Source organism: Tachysurus fulvidraco, chromosome 5 (genome assembly GCF_022655615.1).
Source record: "Tachysurus fulvidraco isolate hzauxx_2018 chromosome 5, HZAU_PFXX_2.0, whole genome shotgun sequence".
Classification (NCBI taxonomy): domain Eukaryota; kingdom Metazoa; phylum Chordata; class Actinopteri; order Siluriformes; family Bagridae; genus Tachysurus; species Tachysurus fulvidraco.
Genome location: NC_062522.1, coordinates 12039076 through 12057889, shown reverse-complemented (window position 1 = coordinate 12057889; position 18814 = coordinate 12039076). Strand labels below are relative to the sequence as shown.

Genomic DNA, 18814 nt, shown 5'->3' with positions numbered 1-18814 from the left:
AAGGTGCAACAAAATGTGCTGAACATGAATGAGTCATGTGTCAAGAACAGAAATACTCACTATGATGACTTCAGAATCTGCTTGCTTTGTACTTGCTTTTTGTGAAACTACTCTAAAATGTGGTACGTGCCCTTTTTAAACATGCTGTAAAAAACAACGTGATAAAGACATCGATAACTTCTTTCCAGGCAAAAGAACGAAGAAAGTGTGATACATTGAGAGTATGAACCCTGGTATAAATCAAGACTTGGATACAGTACAGTGAGAACATTGAAATAAGCACGGTGTTGCATTTAAACACCTCCCAAAAGCATTGATCATGTCCCTTTCCACTGAATTGTACACTGTACATCCAGGATATGAAATTTATTACATACATACATACATACATTCATACATACGTACATAATTTCAAGTCAAAAGAATGGAGATGCAAAACAAGTGGAGATCCAAGTGAGATCTTTGACAAGCTGTTTTTTACATAAAGTCAAAGGCCATTAGATGTACTTCATGCTATGATTAAAAAATAGTTATTGTTGGTTGATATGACACTAATCCATGTTTATTTGCGGTTTGGTTATCTGAGCAATAGTGTTCCTAAACCTATATTGTATCCCTTAATGTGACAGACACCCACGAATGCACACCGTGGGATTTTGATTATTCTGTAAGAAAAAAAAAATGATAAAAGTTAAAATTAGAAGAATGATGTTTTATCATAAAGCATAAAATACTATATCACTCAAGTCTGTTCATCTCTGGTAGCATGGTGTAAAAGAGTCTGTACAGTCTTAGGGACCTTCAGTATTTGCTCCAGTCCAGTGTGGCTTTAAAGAGCACAACAAGCCACTGAATTTCTTGCCAAATTGCAAAGACAAGTTCAGTAATATAAACATCTGGCTCATTTTGGCAAAAACAAAATGAATAAGGCAGATGCGAATAAAAATCCTGATTCTCAGTTTGTACAGAAGATTTCAGAATTTCTAGTACAGAAGCAGATGGCAGTTTCAGATCTAGATGAGACGATGAACTCTCAGGTGCGACTTCCCCACAGGCTGCAGTCTGGTGTGTGTGTGTGTTAGTGTTGGTGGTCACACAGTGGTGCTCTTATGGCTGCTGTTGGAGGGCACCGTGAGCCTAAGACTCTCTCCGTCCTCATCGGCCTCGCTGTCTGTGTCTCCCAGCTGAGGGCGGAGTGTGATGCGGCTGCCACCTCGACAGGGGTTCATGCTAAGCGGTAGCTTCACGCCGTCTTCGTCCGAGGACTCGTCGTCCCTTCTGTAGTGATTGACGATGTGGATCCTATCAAAATTGGTGCAGTCGGGTAATCCCCTCTGCCCTTTTAAACAGCGGATCTGTGAACAAACCGTACACACACATCAGAACTCTCAGTAGACCAGTGAAGAACACAAATGTCTTCATCATGCAAAACATGTATGTAAATTCCAGAATGTTTTTCCTCATGAGCATGAAAAGGTAGAAAACATCTCCGCATGCATGTCATCCAAAACACAATTTCCAACATAAAACTTTTCACAAAAAGTATCGATAACCCTAACTCATTTTTTGCAGAAGGAAGGAAAGGAGTTACAACACATTTACATTCCACATATAACTGAGGAGTGGAGAGATTTAGGACCTAACACTCAGTGGCAGCTTGGTGTAGCTAAGATTTAAACTCACAACCTTCTAAACATCAGTTCAATGCTTAAATCTCTGAGTCTTTTCCACTTCTCCCTAAACCTAAGTTTCCCCAATCTAGGAATCGAAACCTGGCCTTCCGCATGGCTACTGATCACACCCTTTGTCTGAGGACCCTATTAATGATATATGTGAAGCAGATCATGCATAGTGATGAAGGTGGGTGGCTCTGACACTTATCCACAATCCTTCATCACAAGAGTCTCTATCAGCTTGTATAATGCTTTGTTTTTCTCTTTCAGAGTACAGAATATGCTTATATATACTTCATAATGCACACTTTTATTAACAAGAGACTGTTGTTAAGGCTAATATGTTTGTTTTACACAACAGCTCTGGTAAACGCTCAATTCTGTTTTCTGTGACGAGTATTTGAATGGAGTCTCTAGTGTCAGAGCTCAGTAACAGTCAGAGCGTGTGTGACTGTCTGCAGCCACTCGAATGTAAACTTTAGCAGGAGTTCTCCACTACATTAAATGTAAAAAGAATTGACTAAAATGTATGCGGAGTCATATTTGCGTACATGGTACAAAATGCTGTGGCATAAGAGGAATAAATTTCTTTGTGTTTCTTTGAGGTACACTGCACAATTGTTTCCTCAGACATCACTGTGACTCAAATTAGTCATAGTGATGCTTTTCATGCAACAATGAATAAACACCCTTCAGTTCATATACTGTTATTTAGTGGTTGTGGAGGTGGTGGTGATGGGGGGGGGTGTCCTAGGCACAATAACTAATGACTTTTGACATCATTTCATATCACAGTAATCAGAGGCAGGTTTAGAGATTTGCTGGCATCTGTTTCCTGTAAAAAGGGTTGCTTTTGTAGGAAACGTATACATCGGCTGTTTAAATGCATCATAAACTACTATTTCTAACGTTGCTGCAAGTAATCCTAAAGCAGATTTTGTGTACATGGAAAATTACATACACACACATTATATATATATATATATATGCAGAAGCCTCAGTCCATTTATGCTCTGAGAAGGAAGTGGCTTGATTCTGTAGCGCTCAATACAGAACCGCAAGACTCTGTAACATGTCCTGCTCTTCTTCTCTGCTGCAAACGGTAGCAGAAATACCAAAAACAATCAGAATAATAATAAAAATAATAATAGCATCCAAAAGAGGGCTCAATGTAAATGAACTGCATGCGTAGCTAAATAAATAAATAAAGGAAATAAAGCAAGATAACTGACGGAAGTGTGGGTTTGGATTTTCGGTGAGGTGTAATTCACAGGTGCTTAAAATACACACACAGACACGCACACTTACCTGAAACACTCTGCATCACCAAGACAGACATGTGGGAAGAGAGGTATTCATGGGTATTTCAAAGCAACCGCAACACCTCATGTGTGACCTCATACTCATTAAACTACGTGCAATTACATTTTTCATACAAGAGTAGATTATGAGATTTCAATTTAATGATAAAGAAAGAGAGAGAGAAAGAGCGAGAGAGAGAGAGAGAGAGAGAGAGAGAGAGAGAGAGAGAGAGAGAGAGAGAGAGAGAGAGAGCGAGAGAGAGTGAGAGAGCGAGAGCGAGAGAGAGGAACAAGCCGGAAACCAGCAGCAAGACACTTGGTGCCTGACAGCGGTGGCGTTGAGTTTGATGAGAATATAGAGTTTCACTCTGTGCAAATTGTTGATAGGAAAACCTCGCACCCTTTAGCAATTACGTGATTTAAATAGCAGCCAGTAGAAAGCTTTTCATGCTTTGTACCTCTTTAATAACACCACTTTCTGTACTGCACTTCATTACCTACAAGAAACTTTCAAAAGCTGTATTATGTAATGTAAACACAAGCTGCTTTCGTGTCTAAAATCAATTAACCGGCCACAACAAAAAAAACAAAAACAAATAATAATAATAAAATCTCTATTGTATTTTATATATTTTTATATTTTACTCAGATCTTCATTAGACACCTTATAACAGGGCATTATAATACTCCGATAACATGGGTGAAATCATTTCTAGCACACAACAGACCAAAATCATTTTAGATTGAGATACTGTACAGTGTGTTCACAATGTCAGGGTGCATTCAGAGGAAGGAAGGTTTCAAGCTGTATGCAGTCTACTGAGGTTCCTTCCTTTAGTGATTTTTGTAAGCACGGTATATTAATTCTTCACTGTTCTACATGACCTATAATCCAGTCCCCATAAAAAAAATGGGGGACAAAAAAAAAAAAAGAAGTGAATTATTGACAGAAATAATTTTTTTATGACGTGCCTTAGACACAACACGTACACTATTCTAGTCTAAAAAAAACTTTAGGTTTGGTGAGTATTTATATAACCTGCCGAAGTATTATGTGACATATTACTACCTTTGAAGCCTGTCTCAAACTTTTAGAGATATAAGTCAGGTGTTTAAATAAGGCGGTCGGTGTAGTTCGGAAAGGACTCGAGGCAGCTGCCTCTATTGAAAGCTTTACTTCTATACACACCTACAGACTACAGACGGATCAGACTGTTGGATTGAGTTTTTTTTTTTAGTGACAAACAGCTTTGTTTTTTTTCTGGTTGAAAAAGAAACAACCATAATCCATATTTTAATCGTTCTTCACTTTCTAACCTCCTCACCACAAACAACACATCAGCCGTGATAGCTGAGGAATAAAGCCGCAGAGTACACAGAGCTGAGGCAGCAGTGGAGGAGAAGAAGAGGAAACAAGTAGCTTTCCGGACTAAAGCAACCTTCTGCACTTTGTTGATAGGGATTTGAGAAGAAGCGTCTGAATGGTTTATTGTGCTGCAGTTTAGCCACAAGCCACCAACCTTTTGTTTTTCAAGAAGAGGGTAAAAATCTGACTGCATCCTCACAAAGTAAATCAATGACGCAGTTTCTGTTTTCTGTTCTCCACTGACCTTACTCGCATCTAAGACGGCTGTAGACTTTTCAATTACGCCTACTTGAATCTGTTTCTTAGAGGCTGAAAGAAAAAATATGACTAAATGAAGAATAAATGCTGTGCTTTCTAAACCCATTTTGCACACAAATCCAGTAGTTAAATGAGTCACATATCTTGGGCCAAGGTTTTACACAACACACGCGTTCAAAACTGAAGCACTTAAAAACAACATGCTGAGGTTGCTGAGATGTGCAAACACACCTAGAGGCGAGAAAGATAAAGATTCATAGATGCAACTTGACTCTTTTGTTGGTGCACAGATCTATCAGAAGGAGAAAAAAAAAAAGATCTGATACGAGCTGAAGCAAGACATCTTACAAACTACCAAACAAATGAAATTTTCTGGCCACACGTACAGTACAAAATCTTATTGTATCTGCTCGTCCTGCTCGACAGAGAACCCTTGAGCAAGTGTTTTCAGCTTCTAAATAATTTGTACAGGGCAAAGCAAATTACCTGGTGCGTTTTGTTATAAAATATTTACTGCTCTTGTTGAAATTGTGGCCGCCTTCTTTAAGGCTTTAAAAGTAAAAATTGGTAAGCGATGCCACACAGATCTCGCTGTGTAGGAGGCACAGCATACTTTCTATCACTTGTCAATCACAATGACTTGGCAGTTGTGGGCGTCTCAGAGCTCATGCATGTGGCAGAGGCATGTCACACTTTTCTTAGAGTGCGTTATGTTGCCCTGTGACGCTGCATGAGCAGTAGTGTGCCTCTTGGCTGGGGTTGTCTTCAGGTGTCTAAGGGAATGCATGTGATTATTATATCCTCATTAATGAACAATGCTTTTACATCACTAGTGTTAAGGCGAGTGTGTGGTTTTTTTAATGATCATGAGCACAATGAAAAAGTTAAATAAAATAAAACCACTTGGTGCCCTAAGATTCAAGCTTTGAGACCCCTGAAGACAAAAAAGATTCTTTGCCTAGAACGATTGTTCAACCTTGCCTAAACTCAGAATCATGACAAATCAAATATAACTACTAAAAAAGGTCCAAAAGATGTTAATTGTAGCCAAAATGCAAAAGAAATGTATGTATAACACCCAGAATTGAAGCGAGGGGCGTGTGCGGGCAAATTTAACTGCCATAAGCGCAGGAAACAGCATTTTGCAGGGCGTAGTTAACACTTCTAAACACCACTGCTAGAGGAGCTCTCCAATTTGTTCAAAGTGTTCACAAAGCTTAGGAAAAAATAAAAAGCAAAACCACACATGAAGCTGGCAGATCAAAAAAACAAACAGTTGTTTGAAAAAAAAAAAGATGCAACGGTTTACAAAGTAATACACATGAGACACCACAGACTTTAGGGCCGAAATGTTAATGCATATTGAAGGGTTTGGTGAATTCTCTTTATTAAATCTGTGCAAAAAAAATGAAAAAATGTTGTGTATAGTGATGGCTGAGAGCAACCTGAACCTCACCTCATCTTTGAGCTCCGCTATCTGGTCTTTGAGGTCTCGGATGTATTGGCTGGAGTCCGTGTTGTTCAGTTGTCCCTGTACTTTCCCTTCTTCTTTCTGGAGAGGGTTCAGAGGGGAAAAAAAAACATTGATTCATTCCCAACACCAGGAGCATCAGTTACATCTCTTGTAAACGGTTTAGCTTAAAGAGCGACGTGCCCATTTTCCTAATCAAGTCTTATTTGGGATAATGCACTGAGTAATGTAATGCTCTTCGATTTACTGACTACTGAAATAAATACATTTTACATAACTCATGTCTCATGTCAGTCACTAATGTTTTAACCAAAACTACAATGAAATAAGTTCGCTGTAAAATAAATCAATAAGCTAACAAGGCAAACTCTATCCACATTTCAATCGTGTCAATTTGACGCCTCGAATGCTCCACAGTGTAACATATGATTTTAGACCACAGCTTTCTTATCTTGAGATTCATTTGCAGAGATGATTACATTATTTTATAAGAAGCTGCCAAAGTTTCACTACAAATTTCCATTTAAAAGTGAAAATCTGTGGTGCGTTCACTTGTAAGCGAGGTAGGTAGGAGTGCAGAAGCAGGAAGCTTGAAGCTCAGCTACAGAATAGCATGGCGATACTGCATCACGCTGGTCGACATGCTGAGCGAGTTTATTTTGCTCCTCATGCCTTGGGGAAACGCCTAGCTGTGGTGTTAAACTGCCGCACGTGCTGTTTATATTCCACACATCTGCAAAACCTCGCAAACAAACTGGATTCTCCCAGCAGTGTTTTTGCCACACAGAAAAAAAATATTAAAAAAGAGGCAAAGGGTAAAAAGGGGAAGAGGAACACAAAGGGGTTGAGGTAGGGGCATAAGATCTAGCAGATCTGCAACACACTCACACAAACACACACACACACACACACAAAACCCTGCAGTAGGGACGTCTATTTTCAAGCCCTGCGGTCTACACTAAAGGCACGGCTTACAGGCTTCTGATTGGCTGGAACTGACGAGGGATCTGAAGCGCCACTGCTCCAGGAATCTGTGTTTTTCTTGAGGTTTGTCTCACCCACCCCAGGTGCCAATGATAAGGAAGAGGCAGTTAGCAGACTTCCTTACACTCAGCTGCATAAAGTCAGCAGGTGGGAGGCTGCGGCCAGGGACGTCAAACGGCTCTAAATAATGGCTTCCTTGCTTAAGCACCCCCAAAAACACAACTATTGAAGCCGTTGTTAAAAATGTTAAAAACTAGAAAACAATTGCCAGAAGGTTTCAGCGAGGTCACTGCACTGTTAGGGAACTTTAACATCAACGCACGTGAAGTCTGAGAATGTACCGGATTTCAGAGCCGTCTCTTCATCCTTCAATGACTGTGAAATATATTACGCTAAAATATTACAGTTCGGCACATGAACGAATGGAATAAGATATTCCGCCTCAGGCAGCGTAACAGAACCTTTTCACAATTCTGTATTATGACCGTGGAAGTGGAAGTAGTAGCGTTTCAAAGTTTTCGCGTGTACATTTAATCAAATGCACTAATTATAGCATATAAGCACCGAATGCTCAAATAATTAAAGCAAACATCCTCACTAGAGCTCTTTCACTCGTTTCTTACTGGTGTGTTTACTGGAAAGAAATAGTTTTGTGTTATTCACTGGAATGAGCATTTTAAAAGGCATCACATATGGTACTATTTACTGTATGCCTTTGTATTCTTAACAGAATACTGCCTGTAATTCTGCCCATTGAGTTTAAGCTCATTTTGTAAATAGACCTCCAACAATGACTGCTAATTAACAACCAGGAACTAAACAGGCCAGATATACAACAGCATTTAGTAAAACGAGTGCTCTCTACACACTTGACTGCACAAAACTTAAGCAATAATTATTCATCTTGTATATGTGTTTGGGTATGATGAGGTGATAGACATTAAAAGAAAAACAAGAGCATGGGAACTGACACACTCACTTCAATGCTCATATGGAAATAACAGTCAGGGGTGTATGACAAATAAAGCTAAGATAGCTAAAGACAGAGAAATGTAATCAACATCTTCGATGTGGTACAAAATAGTTGAACTACACCTGAAGTGTCAGCATCATTCCTTTATAAATCGTAAGAATGTAAACCATTTTAGACCACATTACAGTTGAATTCTTGAAACTGCTGGGTCTTTATTTTGTCACATGTACATGACAGCAGAGTGAAAATCTGTAAGTCGGTAAAAGTGCAGCATCAGACATTATACAGCGCCCTTGGAGCAGATAGGGTTAAGATTCTTGCTCAAGGGCCCAACTGTGGCAGCTTAGCAGGGCTTGAACCCTGATCCTCCATTCAACAACCCAGAGCCTTAACCATTTAAGCCACCATTGCCCTGTTGATAACTGCTATAATGTAAGCGATAACAGGAATTAAAACTATTCAACATTGTGGAATTTCCACAACTAAATGTATTGTTCTACATCAAACAACATCCCTGCAATATAAAAACAATACAAGATACCAATACAAAATACAAAAACCTGCAGTTCCCAAATTGACTTGACGTGAGTTTATATGTACATTTATGCCATTTAGCAGACACTCTTATCCAGTGTCTTACATTTTATTTCAAATTATACAAATGAACAACTGAGGGTTAAGAGCCTTGCTCAGGGGCCCAGCCTGGTAGACCTGGGATTCACATTAATGACCTTCTGATCAGTAATCCAATGCCATAACCACTAGGCTACCACATCCCAGGTCCACTAAGCTGCCACTATGGGACCCCTGAGCAAGGCTTTACCCTCAATTGGTAAAATAAGGTAAATGTAAGTCGCTCTGGATAAGGGCGTCTGCCAAATGCCATAAATGTAATGTTTGCTCTCCTGCCACGGTCTTATTAATAATATTCTAACTACAACTATATTTTAATATCCTGTTTTCAAAACTAACTGCAGTATTATAGTAAGTATGCAGTTTTGCTGAAAGGGAATAAGAACGGCAGCAAGAATTGCTCCCAAACGTGTGGGAAAAACCCTGCTTATTTATCAGATCACGTATGCGAGATTTAGTCCGACGATAGTTCTCTAAACCAGTGGTTCTCACAGTAGTGTGTGGTGAGTCTCAGTAAAAGGCCATGATTTTTGTTTTCTTTATAAGTTATAGTGGCAATCACAACCCACCGTTTAGTTACAAACCTCTTGAAATGTGTCCCTTAGATCAAATGAGTTTAATTCAAACCTCAACACCGAGTCCATCTATAAATAATTACAAAAGAAGTCTGAATATGTTCTGTGAGTACAAAAATCCAAAAAAAAAACCCCACAAAAATCTCCTTGGCCCCAATAAAAAGTCTGAATATTATTGCACACATTTGCATAAGATTAACTTGACATGTCCCGGGGAATAAAAGTTTGAGAACTGCTGCTGTAGAGAGTTGTTTAAGACAGCGAGTGGCATTCTGTGGGGATGAGGAGGGGTTACTGAGAAAGATGGACAGCTGAAGCAAACTAAATAGGAGTCGTGGTTTCTACATAATATCTAACATCTTACTAATGTTCTAATAGCATATATACAATACATAGAAACAGACCAGATCTATGTTCTCTCATAATTATGCATTTGTAGTTTAACTATTTGTTTAATTTCAGTTTAGTTACAATCCAGGCGTTCTGAGAAAGGCTTTAATCTTTCTTTACCTGTCACCAGTGATGGTACTTTTTTTGATAATCTTATTTAGATTTGGGGAAAACCCAAGAGTAAAGTACTGTTTATTCTGAATCTCCTCTGCTGTCATAGAAACAAGCAACACCTTCAAGGGCCATCCAAAAAAGCCACAGATTGTGTACGTGTTTTTTGTTACATTGGGTATGTGCACTGGATCTTCTTTTTAAATATTCAGTGTTAAAGAAGCTTTATGCTGCGGTAACGTTTGCTGCCTATTGAGCTATTGTAGCTCTACATTTTATTCCACTGTGTGCTGTTAAATCTCTGTCTTATGTTAAAATATGCATGCAAAACAGTGAAGTACAAAGTCAGCTTTGATTCCAGCTCAGTCAGTATCAGAACCTGATCGGAAGTGGTTTCACATATGGTAATGAAGATAGCTGAGCTGTGGTCTAAGAACGGCCATGCAAAAGCAGAAAGTTTACACTACAGCAAGAAAGGTGCAAAAAAAAAAAAAAAAGTGTCAACTTCAGGCAAGTGATGCTTATTACAAAATGGCACACCAGCACATGACAGTGCTTTTGGTTGACAGTGTAGAGCACTACCTAAGAAAGTTTTAACAACAGATTTCTGTTTTTTATATTTAAATAAACAAACAAACAAACAAACAAACAAATAAATAAGTAAGTAAAAGGCTCAGTGCAGAGAATAATTCTCAAATTGAACCAAACCATTGGAAGCAGAAAATAGTTTGAACACCACATGAAGAAACACTTCAACTACCTGCCAAATGTTGTGTTGGTGTGCCAGACATGTAGGCCCAGTCTGAAGCAAATCTTTCCAGACAGAGTGAAACCTCTGAGGTGACTCATAAACTCTGCACAGATAACCTGAGCACGTATCAGTCGGTAGTAGTTTCCAGTGGTGGTATATGTGGCCTAAATGTGGGTGAAGTGGCAAGAAAATGAGCTGAATGAGTGTTGTGGCTTTAAATAATATCCAGGTTTAGTTTATGTGACAGTAAACAAACTCCCTTCATAACTACACTTCACTCTCCTTTAACTTGCCTAAATTATTTGCTTGCTTCTTTGCATCAAAACCAGATATGGCACGTATACTGTAGGAGTTTAACCAAAAAGTGTAAACACAGAGGACACCAGCTGCTTGGGCAGTGTGTCTCTCTTTCTCCTATTAAATCCATACACTCTGTGCAAGGCCTATTAGTAGATTTACCAGATTTGGTAAACCATAGGCTTATCCGCACCACTGTGAATGCTTAAAACTGTGGCTAACCAAAACCACAGAGCCACACCTCAAGTTCAGAAACAGGATGGCAGTTCAGCAAAACCTGCCTCTGAGCAAACATGAGCTGTGTCAGGACATTAAAACATTCATAAACCCTAATTTGTCTTCTGTGATGTGGGGACGAAGAAAAAATAACCTCATGCTGTCACTCAATGCTCATCGCAGTTTGACTAATACCGATACTACGTCTTCTTTACAAAATGTAATGGCAGAAGAGATTGATCACGTAAATCACAAAGTCTTGCAATAAATTATGTTACGCAATAAATGTGATAAAAACCAAGCAACAGCGATCTCTCAGTAAACTCTCCACAGGGGACTGTTTAATCATATTCTTGTTATTTTATTACTATGTTCCTGTAAGTATACCGTCATAACACTTGTCTCATGGCCCTGGGCTCAAGTTTAGAAATAACTTATGAATGTACACTCAAACAATTATAAATATTTGGTGAGCATCAGTTTGTGACGCTATAAGTTTTAACCTTTGAACTAGATTTGCTGTAAGTACCGATTAGAGGGGTGAGCCAGCGTATTTGTAACTTTCTTTCATTTGAGTTATTGCTCAAAGATGACTTGAAATACAGACTTCCCACATAACACTATGTACAGTACATGCACTTCTTTTAACTTCCCCATATCTTGCATGACAGAAGAGTGTCAGAAAGAATCAAAAGGAAGGACAGTAGTGAGACCAGCTCTGCTGTATGGGTTAGAGACTGTAGCAGTGAGGAAAACAAATGAGGCAGAGATGGAGGTAGCAGAGATGAAGATGTTGAGGTTCTCTTTAAGAGTGATGAGGATGGACAGGATTAGGAACGAGCACATCAGAGGGACGGCTCATTTTGGGGACAAGGACAGAGAAGATAGATTAAGATGGTTTGGACATGTACAGAGGAGGGAGATGGTTTTATTGGTAGAAGAATGTTGGAGATGGAGCTGCCAGGTAAGAGGTCAAGAGGAAGGACAAAGAGGAGATATATAAATGTGTTAAAAGAGGACATGAAGTTAACTGGTGCAAGAGTAGAGGATACAGAGGATGGTTATGTGGAAACAGATGATTCACTGTGGCGACCCCTAACGGGAAAAGCTGAAAGTAGAGGAAGAAGAAGCTTCCCCATATCATCAGTGAGTGCTGTACGTTTTCATGTGGTTTTATGCCAAATTAAGAGTGAAACTTGCCATATATGCCACAGCACTATGGAGTTCTCGATGCTGATTGGTCAGAAGTTGTTCATTTTTTAATAACAGCAGTTCTGACAAGAGTGACACATACAGATACATATTTCTATTCATTTCTAAGCTGAATTTTTGTTATGGTGAAAGTTTTCTCAAGTTTCATGTTTATGAAAGGAATCTCTATTGTCAGTAACAGACACGAGGGAATCTTTAAGACAGAACATCATGCTTTACGGTTTCTCAGTAAAATGGCGTGCTTTTTTTTTTTGCCTGATTGTTTTTCTTTTTTTTAACGTTCAGAGATGCTTTTTTTTAACATTCAGAGATGCTGATGATAGGATGAATAGGGAAGGTCAGCGGTAACTGGAACCAACTTGTATAAGACTTTCCACCTGTTTAAAATGTAAATGATTGATGTTTATATAGGACGTTAATAAATGTACAATTTTAATCAGTGAAAAAGATGCTGTGGTATTAAAGGAATAAAACAAGGATGTGCGGATCAGGATGTGGAGCAGGATGCGGCAAAATGATTGGAAAATCATCCACTTCAGGGTTCTAACATGATCGCAATTTGCACACGACTATCTCAATGAGACGATCTGCAACGGTAGGATTTACCTGAATCTCCAATTCAGAGATCTGCTGCTGGAGCTCGGCCATGGCAGCCATGTTATCGGCCTCTCTTAATCGGACTGCCATCACCTCCTCTTTATTCTGATAGGGACAGAGAGAAAGAGAGAATGAGAGGGGGGTGGGGGGGTGGGGTGGGGGGTTATCTTTCTGTTACAGGAGCTGAAAACAGAACCCTCTAGTTCCTCTTTACATGACTGGATTTGCTGATTGTGACCGTGGATAAGATCGCTAACACCAGTGATGAAATAGCGTGACTTTTGCAAAATTCTGATGACTAGGTTCAAGCTTTCACTAAGCTTAGCATTTTTTATAATCAAGATTTCCACAGTCTCTCAGATGGTGTGAAGGATCAAGCATGAAGGGTGTCATCCTTACCTTACACTCAATCTCTGCCTGCTTGCGTTTGGACTCTTGCAGCTCTGAGTGCAGCAGTTTATTCTGTGTGCTCAAAATCTGCAGACGTTCATGCAAACTGCGCGTCTCTTGTTCAGCTCGCCGCAACTGGTTGCTATGGATTTGGTTCTGTAGGTAAACAGCACATAAAGAATGAAAGTTTAGACTTTAGTGTGTCCCTCTCATTTTCCCCCATCCAGTCTTATTTCATGAAAAGAAGACCTAGAAGCTGAAAACAAACTGCAAAGAGAGAAGCTTTGAAGATTAGATGCAGGTTAAAAGTTTACACATAAAACACAGCACAGTACTGAATGAAGATAAAGCCCTAGAGCTGTTAAAGCCATAGGGAACATGTTCACAGCTCATACTCATGACAGAAATTTGGATTTGCTCTTTTTAACCAAACGTTGTTGATTCAGCTAATTGTAGGGTTGTTTTTATGTAATACGATGCTTTATTTGTTTTTTAATTTTTAAATAAAGAAATAATTTATCACTTTATTTCTAGAAAAACATTCTGACTGAGGCTTTAATAGTCCTGACATGTCAAAGTGCTTTAACTTTCTGCAAAGCGATCAATACTGGCAAGCAGGTAACATCAATGTCCATAAATAGAGATATACAGAAAAAGAATCGGAGCATTCTTCTGCAACAGGAAAAAGTGAATCATCACCTACAGAGTCTTGAAAACATTTCAGTTGCTAGATCTGTGCAAGCACACAGGAATATTATAACAAAACCGAATAGATATGCAGAACCTACCTATCTAGACCATATCGAGACCACTTATAATTAATCACGGCATACGCCACGTGTTAGATATTAGAATATGAGAATAAACTAGATAATTAGAATAAACCATAATATTGTTTGATTTTTTTTAAATACAGCACATTAACTAAAAGAAATGTCAATTTGTTTTGGATCACTTCTGATTCTGATTTTTTGGATCACTTCTGATTAGAAAATGAGTTAGATTTTCATTCTTTATAACAATTACAATCTAACTCATTTTCTAATCAGAAGTGATCCAGCTACTAGTGCTAACAATAGTCCAGCATGGGCATGAGGTCACTGTGTTTCTATGTACTCAAAACATACATTTACAACGGAAGTCTGAGGGCAGCAGATGGGACTTTTAGAAATATGATTATATAAAGCAAATGCAAAAATGACATCAAATACACTAATAAAGGCAATAGGGTAATACCTACAAAACAAAGCAATTCTCGTTAACTTTCCCCTGAAGTTTTACTGGTGTCCATACACGATCCAGGCGAACACAGACTACAACTTCTTCAGTCTCACATCTCTAAAAGCACTAATTGTACAGGCTTAGGGATTCATTTATTAATACTTTTGAGTGAGGAATTGATGAAAGTACCAAAAGGCATTTCACATAAATTTTTACATAAGACCTAAAACAGATAGCTTTAGACTTTAGAAATCCATTGCAGTTTTTCTTTTCTAAGTATGAGGGAAATGTTGAAATTGCCCAGGGTAACGGCAAAGATGCCACAGATACAGCAGCTAGAGTTTAGATTGAACAATTAGTGTAGTTTTCTAAATTTAATCTTGACTTCTGTCGCCCTCTAGTGGACATTTAGTAAAACTATGATTGCTGTACAACTTATAACACACACAATTTAATGTGAAGCAAAAGTCAATCTGATTTTAATGTAGTTTTCATCACATGTCACTTTACTGGTCTAGCCTGCCTACTCTACAAACTTTACACGAGACACGTCACAAGACCACGACAAATGTCAACGTCTGCACTTACAAGTCATTTTAACATCTTGTACTGCTGCTCATCTATTAACAGACCTTACCTGATTAAGACTGTACAATACAGATGTTTATTGCAGTCTGTTATAAAGTATATACTGTCTTTAGAGAGGAACAATGTTTCGTTCCTAACAATACAACATCTCTCTGTGATGAGAGGAATGACAATAAATCATACATTTGTTGTAAGTTTAAACAGACAACAGACAAAAATCCCAAAAGAGAGAGAGAGAGAGAGAGAGAGAGAGAGAGAGAGAGAGAGAGAGAGAGACCTGTGTCTCCACTTCCAGGAGTCTCTGCCTGGTCTCCCGGAGCTCTGCTTGGGCCTCCGCCTCTCGTAGTCTAACGCTCATTAACTCATCCTGAAGTTCATTTGCCGAGTTCTTCCGTGGACTGTCCTTCCAGCGCCCAGCAGTCCGTGCCAAGTGCCTCTGCAGAATTAATTGTTCTGTCAAACAGGGTCTCTCCAAAGAAAACAGCCCAATCATTTTCCACTAATTTGGGTCCAATTTTGAATTCACACATTGCAGAACATTACAGAAAGTTTGCACACGAAAAGAAATCCTGGTTTGTCTGAGGTGAAAAATTTGTTGAATCGTTTCAAACTTAGATACATGAAAATATGATTAACATTTTTCCCGACTTGGAAATTTCCTCGGCATGTGAATGGAAACATAACTGTGTACATTTGACTGAAAGTGGGCATGTCTACGTACGCGAGCACGTGCGTGTGTGCGTGTATACCTGCCAGTGCTCCTCAAGATCTCGGACTTGCTGCCTTTGTTCTTTGAGTCCTGTCAGAGCCTCAGCTTCTCTTATCCTAACTGCAATCAGCTCGTCCTGAAGACGCACAACGTTACTCTCATCAGGCAGTGACGTGTTCCTCTGTAACACACACATGTTTACATATGAATTAAACGCATTGATTTGCATTAATTAATTCACTTCTGTATGTAAAGAATATGTTGCTTGTCTTGACATGAAGAGCACTGAACTGGAAAACAAACCTACCTGCTCAATTTCAAGTATTTTGTCCTGCATTTCTTTGAGGGCGCACTGAGACTCTGCCTCTTTGAGTCGAGCCTGGACCAGCTCTCTCTCCAACTGTAGGATGGACTCCTCAGAGTAGCGACGGTTCCCCTTCTAGAGGTACAGAGATGAAGAGCCCAGGGTTATATGAGAGGCTTTCACTTTACAGGATAATTACACACAACTGGATGATGATATAACAACTATAACCATCTCAACCATGTCCACTGTGTGTTCAGCTGTGAGAAAAGCATCTCATGGGAACGGAGTAAGAATATGAGACTCTAATACATTTTGGCAGAAAAGACCAGTACTTCACATCCATTCCCAAGTTATAAATAAATAATAAGCTCTAAAACAATGTGAATAAATACAGCACTTTAACAGCAGCTCCTAAGACTGTGGTATGTAAATAAATGATGAGATAGAACACATAATGTTTAGAGAATCCATACAGCTCACGACAGCAGTGTTATCTGTCAGCTCGTACATATTCAGGAGGCCATTTAGCATAACAGAGCATGCTGATGGTTCCTGTAGCTGAGCTGCTGTGCTAATCTCCTAATCGCTACAACTGGCAGTGCCAGGCGGAGTTGCTAGGTAACGCCACAGCATGTTCCAAATGATGCATGATCTAATGTTTTCCTCATTCGTGTATCCTCCCTGAGCAGCAGGCTCAGATGCAGTCCTCCCATCCAGTAGGGGGAGCTGTCTGTGCACATTCCTTACCACAGGCTGCTCCTGCTGCTGGAGCTGTCTGATGGTGCTTTGGGCCTGCTTGAGCTGCGCGCTGACCTCCTCGCTCTGCTGTTTCACTGTGGCCAGCTCCCGCTTGACCAGGTAATTCTCCTCAGCCTCCTGAGCTCGTGTCACCTGACCCTGGCGCAGTCGATCAGGGACAACACACGAGGTGAACCAAGGAGGGAGCAGTGGGAGGAGTTAAATTGCATGGCGGGAAAATAAAGCTAGATGTGCGGTCATGCTGTTAGAAACTTATGTATAGGTGATTAATCTCAGGTTGATTGCATCTCACTATTTATTTAAGATTTTAAAACAACCGTTTATTTAAGATTTTAAAACAACTGTTTATTTAAATTGATTCAAATCACCAAATTTAGGGTTTAACGCCAAACAGTAACCTGTATTTTCTGAATTGTAAGGTACAACGCCAAAGGTATACGCAGTTATCATTCAGTTAACAAAACTAAAGTTTGTTGTAATCTCAAACATGCAAAGCTTAAAGAGCTGTAGAAAAGTTCAGGGCACTGCTTAACTTATCTTTCCCTTTACTTGGACAGGGTCAGTTAATTCCGATGTTGGAAAGTCATGCAATCATTTCAAATTCGTTTGGCAAAATTCTACAACTGACTCAAAGATTCAGATCCCACCATTGTCCAAGTAAATGGAAATTGTTTAATATATTAAAGCTGAAACATTTTTTTTCCTCTTTAAAATAGAAGGTAGAGAAAAAGAGAAAGGAGAGAAGAGTGGAAGTGAAGAGAGGAGTGTAGATATACCTGGATCAATCTATCTGCCAAGGAAGCACTTTCCTACAAAGAGAAAATCCATCAAGACAGACATAGAGAAAGAAAGACCAAAGGATATCACAACAGATAAAGAAAATAAACAAAAAACAAGAGTGATTTTACACAGAAAACTGTTCTTTTTCCACCCTACGTCTAAGGCTGCTGCAAATTAATCGGTTTCTATGAAATAAATGTAAGAAAACAAGAGCACATCTCTAACAGCCTGAGTAAAGCAGGGTAGAAATACAACAGTGTGGATGTAGGGATGAGTGTGAAAGCATGAGAGGTGACGAAGGCAAACTGTGATCTCACAGCAAGCTCAAGTGTCAGGATGAAAACATTGCAAGCAGAAAAGAAGCAGCAAGAAGCAGCGAATACTAGATGTGCACGGTGTATGCCATGCTGTTTCCGAACGATTCATCTATCCAGGCGATTAAATTTAGGTACGGGGAAATCCTTTGAGTAGTTTTGGTCGGTAAACGGGTTAACAAGCATCTCATGCAAGATGTTCGGAGTTGAGGCCATATGCAGTTCTTCTTTATTTGTGGACCAGCATGAACGATTGGTCACCGTTTTCACCATGCGTGGCAGAGCGGACACGTGTCAAGGAGCCATTGACCCAGCATGCAACAGTGTGAGTGCATGCTGTATTCACGAACCATGTCAAAAACTAGATTGCACACAACCCACCAGGTTTCCTGTGCAGCCGTACGATTAGTGACACAGACAGAGGAGTCTTACCTGTTTCAGGTAACATAATTACCACAAACCAAAAGCCCCATGTAGCAAATCTTTAATTATTGTCTGTACTGATAACTCTAGGGCAGTCAGTCAGTAGCTACGGTTATTCGCAGATACACAGCCAAGTTAGTACATGTGAGCTCATGTGACCGTCAGCATGACTCATGAGTCATCAGTGAGAGATGAGGTCGTATGGATACGGATCATGAAAATGATCCTAAATCATGACAATGTAACAAAGATGTAAAAAAAAAAATAAAAAATGGACTGATGGACAGAGCATGGCTAAACCCTTTAATCTTCCTGCTGTCACTCACTTTCTCCAGGGTGTCTATTCTCTGCTTCAGCAGCCTGTTCTCTGTCCGAAGTCTCTGCAAAAAGAAAAAAAGGTGTTGTACTGAATCTAGAGTACATAATATCACAGTGTGTGGTGTTGGACAAATATATTTGATGTGAGACAATGATGGAAACATCAGTGACCTGTGTGCCTGGGACAAGCAGACTTA

At 39.5% G+C, this 18814-nt stretch overlaps 1 protein-coding gene across 8 annotated transcripts in view; it reads right to left on the bottom strand.

Annotated features, from left to right (window-relative positions):
- The window catches only part of evi5b (ecotropic viral integration site 5b), a 59251-nt gene that overhangs the window by 657 nt on the left and 39780 nt on the right, over positions 1–18814 (bottom strand). For 5 of the 8 annotated variants that reach the window (XM_027146356.2, XM_027146357.2, XM_027146358.2 and 2 more), the window contains exons 11-20: positions 18626–18679; positions 17559–17591; positions 16771–16920; positions 16024–16155; positions 15757–15897; positions 15285–15443; positions 13208–13354; positions 12818–12913; positions 6055–6150; positions 1–1355 (exon numbers count right to left, since the gene is read on the bottom strand). The exon at positions 1–1355 is cut by the window's left edge and continues 657 nt beyond it. In XM_027146356.2, the coding sequence (XP_027002157.1) occupies positions 1092–1355; positions 6055–6150; positions 12818–12913; positions 13208–13354; positions 15285–15443; positions 15757–15897; positions 16024–16155; positions 16771–16920; positions 17559–17591; positions 18626–18679 (1272 nt within the window). In that variant the 3' untranslated portion in view covers positions 1–1091. Of the gene's footprint in view, positions 1356–2981; positions 2992–6054; positions 6151–12817; positions 12914–13207; positions 13355–15284; positions 15444–15756; positions 15898–16023; positions 16156–16770; positions 16921–17558; positions 17592–18625; positions 18680–18814 lie in introns of all 8 variants that reach the window. The other 3 variants (XM_027146360.2, XM_047814145.1, XM_047814148.1) reach the window with 3 other exon arrangements.